At 44.7% G+C, this 16,226-nt stretch overlaps 2 protein-coding genes across 2 annotated transcripts; both read right to left on the bottom strand.

Annotated features, from left to right (window-relative positions):
- Positions 1-8,439: 8,439 nt before the first annotated feature.
- On the bottom strand, positions 8,440-9,403 carry LOC147963757 (uncharacterized). The gene is made up of 3 exons (XM_087529687.1): positions 9,323-9,403; positions 8,951-9,233; positions 8,440-8,858 (listed from the first exon to the last, which is right to left on the bottom strand). The coding sequence occupies exons 1-3, from the start codon at positions 9,383-9,385 to the stop codon at positions 8,440-8,442; spliced, it is 765 nt and encodes a 254-aa protein (XP_087385813.1). The 5' UTR covers positions 9,386-9,403.
- Positions 9,404-11,374: 1,971 nt separating this feature from the next.
- Positions 11,375-15,409, bottom strand: LOC147963756 (uncharacterized). Its single transcript, XM_087529686.1, has 7 exons — positions 15,374-15,409; positions 14,233-15,027; positions 13,701-14,157; positions 12,464-13,544; positions 12,282-12,372; positions 12,167-12,193; positions 11,375-11,719 (listed from the first exon to the last, which is right to left on the bottom strand). Exons 1-7 carry the CDS (start codon positions 15,407-15,409, stop codon positions 11,375-11,377), a joined length of 2,832 nt encoding a protein of 943 aa, XP_087385812.1.
- Positions 15,410-16,226: the final 817 nt, after the last annotated feature.

Raw genomic sequence — 16,226 nt, 5'->3', positions numbered from 1 at the left:
CCGGTCCATTTCAGCCGTCTTGATGGGCCAAGCCCAATAATTTAGCCCATTTAATTTTTCTCTCTCTTTATTTTGCTTATCTGCATGGGCCTGGCCCAATAATTTGGCCTTTTATTTTCTGGGAATGGAGCCTTTTTCTGATGAATTTTTTTATATTCCACTATTGTTTTGGGCCACAGCCTTTTTAGTCTAGTTCGAATTTGGGCCTTGGCCTTTTTATTTTGTGTTATGCAGCCTTTTGTAAATTTTTTTCTTACAGTCATTTCTTTTTTTAGGCCCAAGACTTTTTAGTCTAAATCTTGTTTGGGCCTTGGCCTTTTTAGAGCCCAGGTTCTTATTTTGCATAACTATAAACAGAAAGGCCCAGGTGCACAAGTGATCCACAAGCCCAGGTTCAAACAGCAAGGCCCAGGTGCACAAGTGATCCACATAACTTCACAGAAAATAAACAGAGGTTCACAAGATCACATAACTTCACAGGTTCACATAACTTCACAGGTTCACTAGATCACATAACTTCACAGGTTCAAACTAGGCAGCAATGCAACAAAATGCTCAAAGACAAAGAGGTTCACAGCCATCAAACTAGGCAGCAATGCAACTACCTTAGCAGCTCAAAGACAAACTGCACAGCCATCAAACTGCCTTAGCTCCAAAGAGAGCCATCAAGTGGGCTAACTGCTCTTCCTGCTCTTGAGACTTCTTGCGCAGCAGCTCAAGTTCCTTGTCGCGTGCAGCTTCAGATTCTTCCGCCTTCATCTTGATTGCCGCCAATTCTTCTTACATCACTTCAGCTTGAATCTCAGACCTCTCCAGCTTCTGCTCAAGGTCACGAACATGAGCAGCAACTTCAGTTGTTGCTTTGCCGGAGTTGTTCCTAGATGACTGGAGTCCAACATTCCTGAGGAATGTGCTTTGCTTGACTTCGGTCTTGAGGACTTGTTCAACAATTTCAACAACAGACTTTGGCTCTTCACCTTCTGGTACCGGCGCGTCCTTCATTTTTTCCATCTCAAGCTAGCATATGGAGGAAAATGATAGGCATTAGTGGGAGATCTATTTCACATTTTGCAAACCAAACCAAGAAAGAGAAACCAAACCAGCACACAAATGGATTATTTGAAGTAAGCAAACCAGCACACAAAATCTATACAAGAAGATGATGACTAGTGACCTGGAGACATGCAATTGGAACAATATGATCACTTCATTAAGCCTAGAATGGTGGTTCTATATAAGATGGATTCCCGAGTGAGCCGATCATCAAACTAACATTCAGATCAAATTTCATCATATCATAAAAAATGCATCAAATAGCTATAGCAAGTTCTGATATCTTTGTTGAACTATCAGACAACATCAAAGCATGGAACATAGCGTGTGTTCTTGACTGGCTCCGAATCAAACAACATCAAATCATCAAAGCATCAAAGCTGGCTGTGAATCAAATAGGGCAAAGCATGGAGTGACTTACTATAGCAGTCTTGACTGGCTCCGCAAACCCGTGCTTCTTGCTGTTGTGGGTGGCCTTAAACAAGTCAATCGCAGACAGCTCCTCACCCTTACGCTCTTCTTTCTGAAATGTTTTTCAACAAAAATCAAAATGTTATTTAGCAAGAATCAGAAATGTTATTCAATGAGGATCAAACGGTAAGGTCTCTAGAGAAGAGTTCTCACAGTGGCAAAAATGTGTGCTGTGTAGTGCCTGGAACCAGTTCTGTGATTGTACACGACTTTTTCTCGATTCATCTTGTTCGACACACAGGTTTCCTACAAAAAAGCATACTGTCAGCATGATCTAGCACTAGCATATCATGTGCAGAACATAAAGCATCAAACAAAGCAGAGACAAACCTTGTGTCTTGGGGTAGACCACATCTCCACCAGAGCTTTCCATTCACCATCCGTTAGATCAGGCACCGGAGACTTAATGCTGACTTTATTTGCGTCTACGGTATCAAAATACTTCTTGATCTGATGGCATCTGTTCTTTGAATATTTCTGCAGAATATCTTTGCACGAGGTCTTGATGGTCTCCGAGTCCGTGTTAATCTCAAAATTTGCCTACCAAGATAGCAAACAAGGTAGGAACAATATTAGTGATCATGCATAGGTGTAACAGAAAATAGATAGCACATTAACTATGAAACAAGTAGCTTACAGCAACTTTCCCAATGTAGTTCTCCAATAGACTAGCATTTTTTTGTATAGCTTGAAGTGAGGAAGAACCGAAAGATGGCTTTTTGCAACGAGTCCACACCCAGAAGCAAGCTTTGCTGCCTGCAGAGGCTTCTCTAGAGGAATCATCCCTTCGGCAATTTGGATAGGCACCTTGCTACCAAGCAACTTGGTGATCCTCTCTAGCCCTTTGCCTTTCTAAGTCTAGTCTTGGGAGTCATTGCATCTGAAAATGAAACTGAACTCATAAATTAGAATAGAAATCGACAAATGCAGGAATCGACAAAAGCATACATGATCATTCCATTTGGAAAATGCACTAGTAAAAGATAGCATTGCAAAGGTCAACTTGCCTGATTGAAGCACAAGCTGCTATTCTTCTTCATTGATGACAACGTTCCTGTCAATAGAAGGTGCAACAGGGCTGAGGTCTGTGTGGACAGTGCCTGCTTCATCAATGCAGATGGTTCCTGCTTCATCTAGGCAGACAGTGCCACTTCCATCCATGCTGAGAGTGGTTCCTTCATCCATGGGCGGCAACTCATCACCCATTTGCACCGAGGTCTGAGAGTCCATGCGCAGCATACTTTCCTGATGGTCCGTCGCAGTCGCCATCCTTGCTTTCTGCCTTGTGACTCTATCAAGGGCAGGTTCATCAGGTTCCAGGATCCTCTTTTTTTGTCCTGGATCTGGGGCCATCACCCTTCCTGGAGGCATTGCAGCAGATGTTTCTGAGCTCTTGTTCTTCTTGCCGACTGTCTTCTTAACACCAGGCCTCTTCGTCCTAGATTCCTTCAGTGCCTCGTATAAACAGCACGGAAAAAAGCATTAGATCACAAGAGAAATATGTGAGCACAAGGAATAACATAGAATAACAGAACCCCAACCCTCCAAGCAAGACAGAGTTTGCACCTTAACAATCTTGTTGACTACAACATCATCCACTTCCTCTCCATCAATAACTTCATCCTCCTTAGGATTGTACTTTGGGTCATCATTGATAACTCCACTACCCTCTTGAACCTCATCACTTCTACCTTCTTGTACACCATTTGTTTTCCTAATCATCGACGCTATTGCACCGATGCCAAGGGACTGGAACATCCGATTGTTCCTCATGATATTTCTAGCCCTAACCTTCTCGTACTCGGTGAGAGGCTCTTCTTTGCAAGATAAAGGAAACGTAACTATTAGGTGAATGTTTGGAATGCATGGACAGGCAGCCAAACATATCTTATGAAATTTTATTATCATTTAATCCTAGTTATTCAGGTAAGGAATACTAACAGCACACAGGCACAATTAAGCCAGCTTATTCAGATTGCAGCAATACATTTCACTTAGCATATTAAGACACAAATTTTATGAAACTGATAGTATAACCACAAGGAGCAAGTTGCATACCAATGGTTGGCCTCATGCTTGACCTTGTCCTCCTTGCCATGGATGATCTTGAGGTGGTGCTTGCAAAATAGAATAAACAACAATCAGATACAACAGGGATAAAGTAAAATGATGCACTTGTATCAATAAAGGAAAGCATTTGGACCATCATGCACATACATGTAATACATGTGAAACAAACTTGATGGATAAACAATACAGTGATCTAGTGTTATTAATTAAGAAAACATGTAAGTGCACTAAACAAGCATGCATGTACACTAGTAGCAAGTAAGCAAAGTGCATAAGTGCTACTAATACAAGCAAGCAAGCAAGCAAAGTGCTACTGATAGAAACAAGCAAGCAATGAAGGAAATTGAAGAGAAGCAAGCAAGTACTATTGATACAAACCCTAATTAATAAGCAAGCAAGTAGCTTCTTCTCCAAGTTATACTAATACTAGCAAGTACTGCTGATGGAAACCCTAATTAAGCATGTACTGCTGATAGAGCCCACCCCGCGCTTTCTTTCCTTCCCCAGTCCCCACATGATCACATATACATCATGTGGTAAATCTGACAACGTCTCGTGCTAGTATTAGTATAGCACCATGGTCTACAGTATATGATTGGTACTGTGACATCACTATCAGGTACACCATGAATGGCAGATGGACTTAATCATTTAGTATTAGTATAGCTCGCAGGAATGGCAATGTCTCGTGCTAGTATTAGTATAGCTCATAGTAATGGCAGATGGACTTAATCATTTAGTAATGAACACCATGAATTAACTAGACCAACCCAGAGAGCATATATCACACCTACATGAACTACTCTAGTAGTACAGTGAGCAGAAAGCTTTCTATATGTAAACCAAAGCATGGTAGGAGCTCACAAGATAGAAACCAAACATGAATGGGAACCTACAAACCCTAGATAGCATGGGAACAACAACTACAGAGCTTTAGATTTAGTGGCGACCATAATCAAGAACAAATAACAGAGTGCGACAGCAAGCAAAACAAATCAAACACCCAAAAAGAATAGCATCCTTGTTCTAGCAAATACAAAACAGGGAGAAGGCTTCAAAGGAAGATTTCTCAAAGAAGATGTAGCTATTTCTACGAAGATGCAAATGGATATCAATACTTCACACAATGGCACAACAATTACAACACAATAGCTTACTCCAGGTTCTTATTTAACTCAAGAGGTGGCACTAAACTAGCCAAGTAAATTTTAAAGGAATATGCAATATAATCCAAAACTTTAGTACCTGCTAGGGATTCCAAAGAGAAAACTACTACATCATGTTAACTATTAGTATGGCTACAAACGACCTCTTACAGACATCAACTTCAATGTCATCAAGCAAGCAAATCGCTATGACCACAGATTAACAAAGCATAACAAGGATTAACAAAGCAAATGGCTTTGAAGTAATACACTCTGACAAGTAAAGATTAACAAACCATAACAAGGATTGGCAGCAGAGGGAGATGGAGATGGACAAAAACCTGCTTTTGTGGTAGCCGTGCTTGAGCTCCTCCTCCTGATGCTGCTCAATGACCTGCATCACAAACAAGGCCATGGATGAGCTACCACAGGGCATCCACATGACAACACAAAACATCAAGCAACGACATTGACAGGGATGCAAAATCAAAATAGAGCATACAAAATCTAGATTAAAGAACCACCTCCCCACAAAACCCTAACCCCATGAATCCATCCCCATCTCAAAATCACATTACCAACGACATGAACCCTAACCCCATGAACAAGAAGGATATCATCCCATGAATCCTAACCCCATGAATCCATCCCCATCCCCATCCCCATGAAGAAGAACCCTAACCACCAAGAGATCCTAACCCTAACCATCAGGAGATCCTAACCCTATAAGATGCACCATGAGATCCTAACCCTAGAAGATGCACCATGAGATCCACCAAACCACCAGAAAATCCTAACCCTAACAAGGGGAGTACCTGTCGTCGTGTTGTAGATGATGCAGCGGTGGCTCCTGTCGCAGTCGTCGCTCGCGTCTACCCTCTTGTCACCACCGTCGTCGATGTAGAGGAGCGGAGCGGTGATTCGTCGTCGGGGAGCAGAGCGGGGCGGGGCGGAGCAGAGGAGGAGGGGCTAGGGTTGCGGGGTGGGGAGAGGGGAGGGGGGATTCATCGGGGCTGGCAGGTGGGGAATGGAGGGGCGGAGCAGAGGACGGGCGGCGGGGCGGCACGGAGCAGGGGAGGGAGTGGTCGTCGGCGGGGCAGCTCGGGGAGGGAGAAGCTAGGGTTCGTCGGGGAGAGGGGAGGGGAATGGGGAAATTTTGGGAGGGGAGGGGAGGGGATCCCGCGTGTTAGTGGGAGAGGGAGTGGTGGGACCCGCCTGGTAGTGGGAGAGGGAGTGGAGGGAAATTTTGGTGGAGGGAAAATTTTGGTGTGGGAGGGAAATCCTTTTGGGTTTGGGTGTAGAAAAAAATAGGGTTTTTTTGTAAACTTTGTAGAAATCATGGTTAAAATCATACCGAGTAGCTCAAGAAAACACCGGTATTGCAAGTTTAGTATTTTTGCTAGTGGGTAGGCCACATTTGATGATGTGACGCGGAGGTCTCCCATTTTTTGATTTTTTTTGAATTTTTTACGGTGTTTTAAAAAACCGGCCGATTTCGTCACGGGGCCGTCCGTGGCTAGGGTTTGAGCCGTGCAAATCTGTTGTCGATTCTGTGATGAAATGCCTACCTGTGAAGCTAAAAAGCATTTTTAGTGAAAATAACGGGCAAGCTATGAAGGACCCGCAGTTCAAATTCCAGCCGGTTCCAGCTGAATCGGTCGAAGGTGGTCCGAATTGCCGGGAGTAGCTACGAGGGTTGGAAATGCATGCTTTTTGGCGATCGTCCGTAAAATAGGGTCTACTTTGAGATAGACATGGAATGGCGTTGTTTGGGGTGCACCTCCTTGTAGCCGCTTCACAAAAAGCATGTGTTTTGCATTCAAAAAATGGAAAACGGTTTTTTTGTTAAACAAGTTGGAACCTCGCTTTGGCAACATTGTTTGCCATCACAAGACAGAGGCATGCGCCCAATTTGGGCATATTATCAGAAACTATTCAATGGATGCGGCCATATCATTGCTAGTTTGGCTTGAAAGCCATGAATCTTCGTTCATGGTAGGTCGTTTTTGAGAACACTTTTTCAAGAAAACGCCGGTATTGCAAGTTTAGTATTTTGCTAGTTGGTAGGCCACATTTTATGATGTGACGCGGAGGTCTCCCATTTTTTTGATTTTTTTTGAATTTTTTACGGTGTTCTAAAAAACCGACCGATTTCGTCGCGGCGGTCGTCCGTGGCTAGGGTTTGAGCCGTGCAAATCTGTTGTCGATTCTGTGATGAAATGCCTACCTGTGAAGCTAAAAAGCATTTTAAGTGAAAATAACGGGCAAGCTATGGAGGACCTGCGGTTCAAATTCCAGCCGGTTCCAGCTGAATCGGCCGAAGGTGGTCCGAATTGCCGGGAGTAGCTACGAGGGTCGGAAATGCATGCTTTTTGGCGACTGTCCGTAAAATAGGGTCTAATTTGAGATAGACATGGAATGGCGCCATTTGGGGTGCCCCTCCTTGTAGCCGCTTCACGAAAAACACATGTCTTTTGCATTCAAAAAATGAAAAACGGTTTTTTTTGTTAAACAAGTTGGAACCTCGCTTTGGCAACATTGTTTGCCATCACAAGACGGAGGCATGCGCCCAATTTGGGCATATTATCAGAAACTATTCAACGGATGCGGCCATATCATTGCTAGTTTGGCTTGAAAGCCATGAATCTTCGTTCATGGTAGGTCGTTTTTGAGAACACTTTTTCAAGAAAACGACGGTATTGCAAGTTTAGTATTTTTGCTAGTTGGTAGGACACATTTGATGATGTGACGCGGAGGTCTCCCATTTTTTTGAATTTTTTTGAATTTTTTACGGTGTTTTCAAAAACCGGCCGATTTCGTCGCGGCGACCGTCCGTGGCTAGGGTTTGAGCCGTGCAAATCTGTTGTCGATTCTGTGATGAAATGCCTACCTGTGAAGCTAAAAAGCATTTGTAGTGAAAATAACGGGCAAGCTATGGAGGACCCGCAGTTCAAATTCCAGCCGGTTCCAGCTGAATCGGTCGAAGGTGGTCCGAATTGCCAGGAGTAGCTACGAGGGTTGGAAATGCATGCTTTTTGGCTACCGTCGGTAAAATAGGGTCTACTTTGAGATAGACATGGAATGGCGCCGTTTGGGGTGCCCCTCCTTGTAGCCGCTTCACGAAAAACGCATGTCTTTTGCATTCAAAAAATGAAAAACGGTTTTTGAATTTCAGTTTTGCTAAAGCACATCTAGATGTGCCATAAGTATTGCACATCTAAGTCCTATGGCATTGATCTTACGTCGAGATTCGTGTGGATATTTTCCTTTTTCTTTTTTCTTTTCTCTTTATGCTTGATTCACTCACTTAGATGTGCAATAACTAGAGCACATCTAGATGTGCCCTAGACACACCTTTGAATTTTTACGGTGTTTTCAAAAACCGGCGGATTTAGTCACGGCGGTCGTCCATGGCTAGGGTTTGAGTCATGTTTTTAGCATTCAAAAAATGAAACTTATATTGTTTCATACATGAGCATGCACAAAAACCCATAATTTTATCTTTCATCCATGAGCATGCATAAAAAATTTCAATTCCCATCAATTACCAAACTGAATATTCATTGTTAAAAACATGACTTGTTTAGATGACACTGTCATACAGCATCCATGAGCATGCACAAAATTAAACCTGACATACTTAACATTGACATGTTCATATTACACTAACAAGCTTAAACCTAACATGCTGAACACCTTCTTAACACCTGCACTCCTCCTTTTTCTCCTTCATCAACCTGATGCGCTCAGAGTGGCGAATCCCAACGCGGATGTACTCCTCTACCACAATTGGCATGGTCCTGTCGCCAAGATGTGGGATTGCAGGCGCCGCCACCATCGCGAGGTCGTCGTCCGCCACCACCATCGCGAGGTCGTCGTCCGCCACCACCATAGCAAGGTCGTCGTCCGCCACCACCATAGCAAGGTCGTCATCCGCCACCACCATAGCAGGGTCGTCGTCAGCCACCACCATAGCATGTTCGTCGTCAGCCAGAATAGGCTGCTCCTCGTCATCCCCGCTCTGCTCCTCGTCATCCCCGCTCTGCTCGTCATCCCCGCTCTGCTCCTCGTCGTCATCCCCGCTCTGCTCCTCGTCATCCCCGCTGCTGCTCCCATTGCCTGGCCAAATGCAAAAAAGTGTGAACATGGTGTTGTCGTCGTGCAGGTAGAGGAAGCCAAAAGGACAGGAAGAAGAGAGGCAGAGAGCTTACTGGCATCGTCGTCGTGCTGGTAGTACATGTGGCACATGGTGTTGTTGAACATCTTCACGGTGAACATGGCGTCGCCGTCGTAGCGGAAGATAAGGAAGTACCCGAGCTGTAGCTCATGGGCGCGGGCGAAATGCTCCCAGCCGGGCCCTAGGTACATGTGGCCTTCACCATCAAACACCACCAACACTTCCCACAGCCTGTGAAGCCCGCTGCCGGCCTCCCGCAGCTTCACTTTGTGGGGCTCACGACCGGCGAGCATCTTCGCAAACTTGTCAGGCAGCCTCTGCAGCGAGGATCAAGCAGTGGTTAATTGTGGTAATCAAGCACTAGACAACAGAGTGATGATAAAGAAATGAGTGATGATAAACATACCTGCCTACTACAAGATTTCTCAATTACGATCTCGAAGAACTCAAAACCTTCCAAGCCAGCCATCTCACTTATCTGAAAAGCAGCATTGTAAATTAAACAAGCACATCAACATCAATAGCATAGTAAACTAACACTAAAACAAGCACATCAACATCAACAGCAACAGCAACATCATCAGGTGACCAACATCATCAGGTGACCATCAGAAAAACAAATTAGGACACACTAGTGTCTCACTGCCTCAATATAATCCTCTTGCCAGTTGCTTCAATGCAACAACACATCCATTTGTTTGTGATGCCTCCAGTTTCTCAAGATAAAACTAGCAGCATCCAACATGCTTTGGCATTCATCTCTTGATCGTCAAAATAAACCATACAGAATTCCACAAAAAAATTCAGAGACCACAACCCATGATTCTAGGCAAAAGAAACAACAATGTGTACAGAGACAAGCTTCTTTTTCACTTAATATTCAGAATATGCCAGATACACCCAAGGACAAACATGCATTACAACTTATCTTAAGAGAATTAACTACTGTACAAATGCAGTTCATATGTACAAATGGACAATGAAGCCCTGCTATGATGACAACACTGGATGATGAAGGACCTAGACAACACTGGTTAAAGCAAGCCATAGTAATAACTCACCTCCAATGCTATATTAGCTGGAAAGGAGCATCTATTAAAGAACATCTGTGAGGAAACATAATCCAATCCCTAATAATCCAACCCTAATCTAATCTAATGCAGTCCCAATCAAACCCTAACCAAATAAAACCCTAATCTAATCCAATCCCTATCTAATCTAATCCAATCTAGGCGACGACAAGAACCCTAATCTAACCACTAGCAGAAAACTAATCCAACCAGGAAGGAGAGCGAGAGAGGGAGGATGCATACCTCGAGAGAGAGAGAGGAAGGAGTCGGCGGCGGTGGGAGAGGAAGGAGCCGGCGGCGGTGGGGAGGCCGGCGGTGGGAGAGGAAGGAGCCGGCAGCGGTGGGCGGCGCCGTCGATGGAGAGGAGGAGCGGGTCGAGTGGTGAGGAGAAGTGGGGAAAAGAGAGGGAGTGGCTCCACTTATCAGCGAGTTCAGTGTTTGCTACGTGACTGGTTTGATATATTAAAAAGGGTGGGCATAGATTACAAAACCAACAGCCTCTTCCTAGCCCAGTGGTCGAAACACAGTGAAATAAGCGCACGGTCGTGGGTTTGAGCCCCTGCACGCGCATATTTTTTGGCCACACGCATATTTTTGGTAGCTTGGGTACAATAGCAAAATGGCCCACTTGTCAGTGAGTGGGTCGAGTGGCCCACTTGTCAGTGAGGTGTGTGCTTCATACTTGACTAGTTTGATATATTCAAAAAGGTTGGCATAGAGTGGAAGACTAATAGCCTCGTCCTAGCCCAGTGGTAGAAACATAGTGAAACAAGCGCACGGTCATGGGTTCGAGTCCCCGCTGGCGCATATTTTTTTTGCTCACAATGAAATGGGTTCAGTTGAAGCAAAATTCAGTTAAAATAGCATCTTCAGTTCTGACCAAAATTCAGTTAAAATAGCATCTACAAGACAACATTCTGACCAAAACAACTACAAGATGATCACAACAACTACTAAATGATCACAACAACTACAAGACAACATTCTGACCAAAACTTGAACTAAAGATGTTCAAAAAATCTTCTGTATGATCATTTTGCAATCTTTTGCATTACAAGACAACATTTTGACAGCAAGCATAACAGCTACAATAACATCTCAATTCAGGTCAAAACAGCAAGCATAACATCTCAATTTTGCTGCTGGAATCTTAAAGCACTGTGAATCAGGATAACTACATCACTATTGCTACAACCATCATGATCATCATTTTGCTACAACCATCAGGATCATCATCTTGCTACAACCATCAGGATCATCATTTTGCTCCTAGAATCTTCAAGGATTTTTCTACCTGGAGAGAAGATTGATCACATCAGGTCACCAGTCCCATAGATACCAAAACAAAGAACATTAAGTAATAGTATTTACCTTTGCCAGTCCATTCGCTACTCATCGTCGTTGATACGAAAACAAGGAACTCTATGCCCACTCCTGTTTTCCTCATCATCACTACAATATTGCAGCATAGTATCATCAGTCCGGTTTTTCTCATCCTCGCTTTCATGTCCATCCTCTACCACCTTTCTTCTTTTCTTGATGCCTTCAACTGTTGCAGCACCAACGATCACACGTTCCCGGTCCCTTCGCACTCTGCTTTGCACCGGAACTTCCATAGAGTCATCATCAGCTTGCAACGGAACTTCCATAGAGTCATCATCTTGGTATGTTAGTCCACCATCACCGGGGCCCTTTTCCACTTCAGTTTCAGTCACACTCCACAAGTGTCTGTGCTGAAAGTTTTGCACAACTTGCCATTTTCCGTGCAAAAGAGTGTCTGGCAGATAAAACACCATTGTTGCTTGTGTTGTTAGAATAAAGGGATCACTCTTATACCAGCACCTTGCAGTGTTGATGCTTTTGATGTGGCCATCATATTTGACAAAAGAGTCTCTCCTCTTCTTGCTACCAAGCTCAAACCAGCCACAGCGAAATAAGACAACCGAGCGATGGATGCCTCCACTAGAGTTGTATTGCAACTCTACGATGCTTCTCAACTGACCATAGAAGTCAATGATCTCACCATCATGTGACCCCTCAGTGACGATTCCACTATTCTATGTCTTCCTTTTTTCCTCGCGGTCAACGGTGTGGTACCGGACACCGTCAGCAATGCATGCTGAATACACTCTCACTCGCTTATCCGGTAAGCATGCCAAAGCAAATAGATCATCACTGACCTTCTTCTCCTCATGCAACTTTCCAATCTGCACAAATAAACCATTTAGCAAACAATGGTATTTAACAATGGGTGAATAACACAGAAAACATAAAACATGTGGCTAAAGATCTCACATGATTCTTAAACCACTTAGCAAACACCTTGGCAACCCTTTTATCAACATTGATATTGCTTTCTTCCTGATTTAACTCTTCCTTGCATTTCCTGCAATGCCAACAAAACATGTGATTAAAACATTAGCTGGTGCCAACCCAAGCAAAAAAAATATATAATGAGTGCACAAGATATAACGTACTCGATATATGGTAGAACCTCGGCGCAATTGCTGAGCACAAACAAAACCATCTTGTCATACTCATCACCAGCCTCCAAGTATTGTGAGGCTCCAAGAAAGTTCACACCATGGTTGAAAACAGAGACATCACCACTTTGTGAATCAGACCGCTCTCTATTTCTGCCTGGCCGGTTCCATCTTGTTTCCACATCACCAAAGTATCTAGAGAAAAAAGTCAAGCACTCGTCAACGACATATGCTTCAGCAATAGAACCTTCAGGTCTTGCCGTGTTTCGCACATAACGCTTACAAGTAAGCAACCTTCTTTCGATTGGGTACATCCAACCGTATTGCACAGGGCCTCTAAGCATTGCCTCTTTGGGTAAGTGTACCGCCAAATGGACCATCACGGTGAAGAAAGCTGGAGGGAAAATCTTCTCGAGCTTGCAAAGAATAATTGGGATTTCTTTTTCAAGTCTTTCCAGGACAGTTAACTTGAGGGTTTTGCAGCACACTTCTCTAAAGAAATTTCCGGCCTCAGCAACCGCTTCATATATATCCTTGTGCATGATTCCTCGGAGGCCCGCCGGTAAAATCCTTTGGAGGAGGATGTGACAATCATGGGTTTTCAGTACTGAAAGCTTGAATCCATCAGAAGTAACACACTTTGCTAGGTTAGCAGCATAACCATCTGGAAATTTCACCGCTCTTAGGAATTCACAGAATGCAAGCTTTTTTTCTTTATTCATTGTATACCATGCTCGTGGAATTTCAAATGAATCTTCATCTTCATTGTGCTGTAGATGCAAATCTTCTCTTATGCCCATGTCCTCCAAATCAAGCCCAGAACTAACCGTGTCCTTTGTCTTCCCTTCAATGTTCAGAAACATCCCTAGCAGATTCTCGCATATGTTTTTCTCAATGTGCATTACATCGAGATTATGCCTTAATTTCAGATCAGCCCAGTATGGCAGGTCCCACAAACAAGACCTCCGGTCCCAACATTGACCTTCCTCACGCTTTCTTTTCTTTGCCAGCTTTCTTGGTCTCACATCTTTCACCTTTTCAAGTTGCTGCTCCAGCTCTTCTTTAGTGAATTCAGCTGGCTTGTCACGGGTTTCATTCTCACCATTAAAATCTTTGCTTCTTCACCAGCGATGGTTTCAGGGAAGAAAGCGGCGGTGCCCAATATAGCAGATCTTGCTCCTTATTCTCTTTGAGCAAGGGTCTTTGTCACAATGGACACAAGCCTGATAACCCGCTGTGATCCTCCCAGACAGAGTGTGCAGAGCCGGGAAATCATGGATGGACCATATGATCGCAGCACGTAGATTGAACTTTTCTTCCGGACTCAAGGCATCGTATGTAGGTACACCAGTCCAGAGCTGGAGCAGTTCTTCTACGAGGGGCTCCATAAAGACATCAAAATCCTTTCCTGGAGAATCTGGACCCGGGATAAGCAATGACATCATGAAGTTGGACTGATCCATGCATGCCCATGGTGGCAGGTTGTACGGCACCACAAAAACTGGCCACATGCTATAAGACGTGCTCATGTTCCCAAACGGATTAAACCCATCTGTGGCAATGCCAAGTTTTATGTTCCTTGGATCTGCAGCAAAATCTAAATGTATATGGTCAAACTCTTTCCATGCCTCTCCATCCGCTGGATGGCTCAGCTCATTGTCCACAGGTTGCCGCTTCAGCTTGTGCCACTGTACCTCACGCGATGATTTCCTCGAGATGAACATCCGCTACAGCCTTGGTATCAAGGGAAAGTGCCTTAGTACCTTCTCCGGTATTGACTTCTTCCCATCAGCATCTTTCCACCTAGATGCATTGCATTTTGGATAGTTGTCATGCTTTCCTAAATCCTTCCGAAACAAGACACAGTTATTTGGGCACACATGTATTGACACATAACCTAACCCCAGCCTGCGGATTATGCTCAATGCTTCATCATAAGATCTGGGAACACAACTATCAGGGAATTGCAATCTCAAAAGACGGAGTATTGCGTTGAATGCGGCATTGCTAATCCGGTAGAAAGACTTGATGGGGAGTAACTTCACGGTGAAGGTAAATCTTGAAAATTTACCCCCTTCATGAGCTGCACGCTTCGCCTCCTCTAACACCTCAGCAAACAACGATTTCTGTCCATCAGCACGATCTTCAGCATCGTACAAATCCTTCAATAGGTCAGGAATCCTATCATCTTCATGCCCATCCTCTTCCTCCAAAATAGCATTATCTCGCAAAACCTTTTCCATGAAATCAATGCCAGCATCACCACCACCCATCATATGAGGGGCCTCTGTATCAGCTTCAAAATGTTGAGGTTGTCTGTCTAAAGGTTCTCCATGATATATCCATCTATCATATGTGCTGGACATCCCATTAAGAAGCAGATGATCTTCCACTCTTCCTTGAGCCATTCTTGGACGGTTGAGGCATTCACAACATGGGCAAAGAATGTGAGCATCGTTGGCAAAATTTGCCCGAACAAATGCCATGAAATCATCAACTCCTTTCATATGTTCTTTAGAAAACTTTCTAACTCCTTCTCTAATCCAGCTTCTGTCCATCTGCCAAAGACAACAAATTGTTGCAACTTACCAAATCAATCTAAGTGCATCAACATTAATTAATGAAAATGGATGGAAGTAATGGAAGCTAAAATTCCAGAAAATTTTATATGCTAATTGCCTAACCACAAGGCCTGAAGAATTCTTAACAAACAAGCTGAACAATTCCTAACAGCACATCAAGAAAATTCATCTATGCATTATCTACCAAACAAGCAAGCTATCTCCTAACTACTAACCGTGCATCAACAAAATTCATCTATGCTGAAGAACATCTGACTGAAATCCATCTCCCACTGCTCGGGTGACGAGAGAGGAGAGGGGGGAAGAGGTGAGGGGTGCATACCGGGATGTGTGCTTGCGGCGGCGGCGATTCCCCCATGCTCGGCGAGCCCCCACCACCGTCGGTCGCCTACGCCCCTGCTGGCCCCCGCCTCCACGCCCTGCCACGCCTCCGCCCCCTGTCGGCCCCGCCCCCGCCTCCGCTGCCGGCCCCGCCCCGCCTCCGCCTCCTGCTGGTTCCTTCCGCCGCGAGGCCGTGGGCGAGGTCACCTGCGGCGAGGCCGTGGGCGAGGTCACCTGGTTGCTTCCGCCGCCGCCCGCCGCCACCTAGTCGGAAGACCTAGAAAAACGCTAAGTGTTGCTCTGTTCGATGCCACCCGCCACCACCTGGTCGGAAGGTCCCACCTGTCACTGATACGTGAGAGCCGTGGTTTTATATACTATATGGAAAACTACCCACACATTAGCAACAATCTCTCTCTAGCCCAGCGGTAACGAACGAGCGAACCCAGCGCGAGGTCGTGGGTTCGAGTCCCCGCTAGCGCATATTTTTTAGGGAATTAAACGCTCGCTCACCCACCTGTCAAATGGGTCCCGCCTGTCAGTGTTGCAAATCGTTGCTCTGTTCGATGCCACCTGGTCGGAAGGTCCTACTTGTCAATGATACGAGAGAGCCGTAGTTCTATATAATGTATAGATAAACTCCCAGATGTGAGCAACTGTCCCTCTCTAGCCCAGCGGTAGCATGCGAGCAAACCAAGCGCGAGGTCGTGGGTTCGAGTCCCGCCTCATGCATCTTTTTTGGGCGAATTAAGCGCTCGGCCCCACCTGTCAAATGGGCCCTGCCTGTCAGTGTGTGCCCCGCCTGTCTGTTGAATATTAAAACTCAAGCAAAAAAGACACCTAGAAAGTGACAC

This window comes from Triticum urartu, chromosome 6A, assembly GCF_056163025.1.
Source record: "Triticum urartu cultivar PI428250 chromosome 6A, HENAU_Tu73, whole genome shotgun sequence".
Taxonomy (NCBI): Eukaryota; Viridiplantae; Streptophyta; class Magnoliopsida; order Poales; family Poaceae; genus Triticum; species Triticum urartu.
This window is presented reverse-complemented; position numbering and strand designations above follow the sequence as displayed.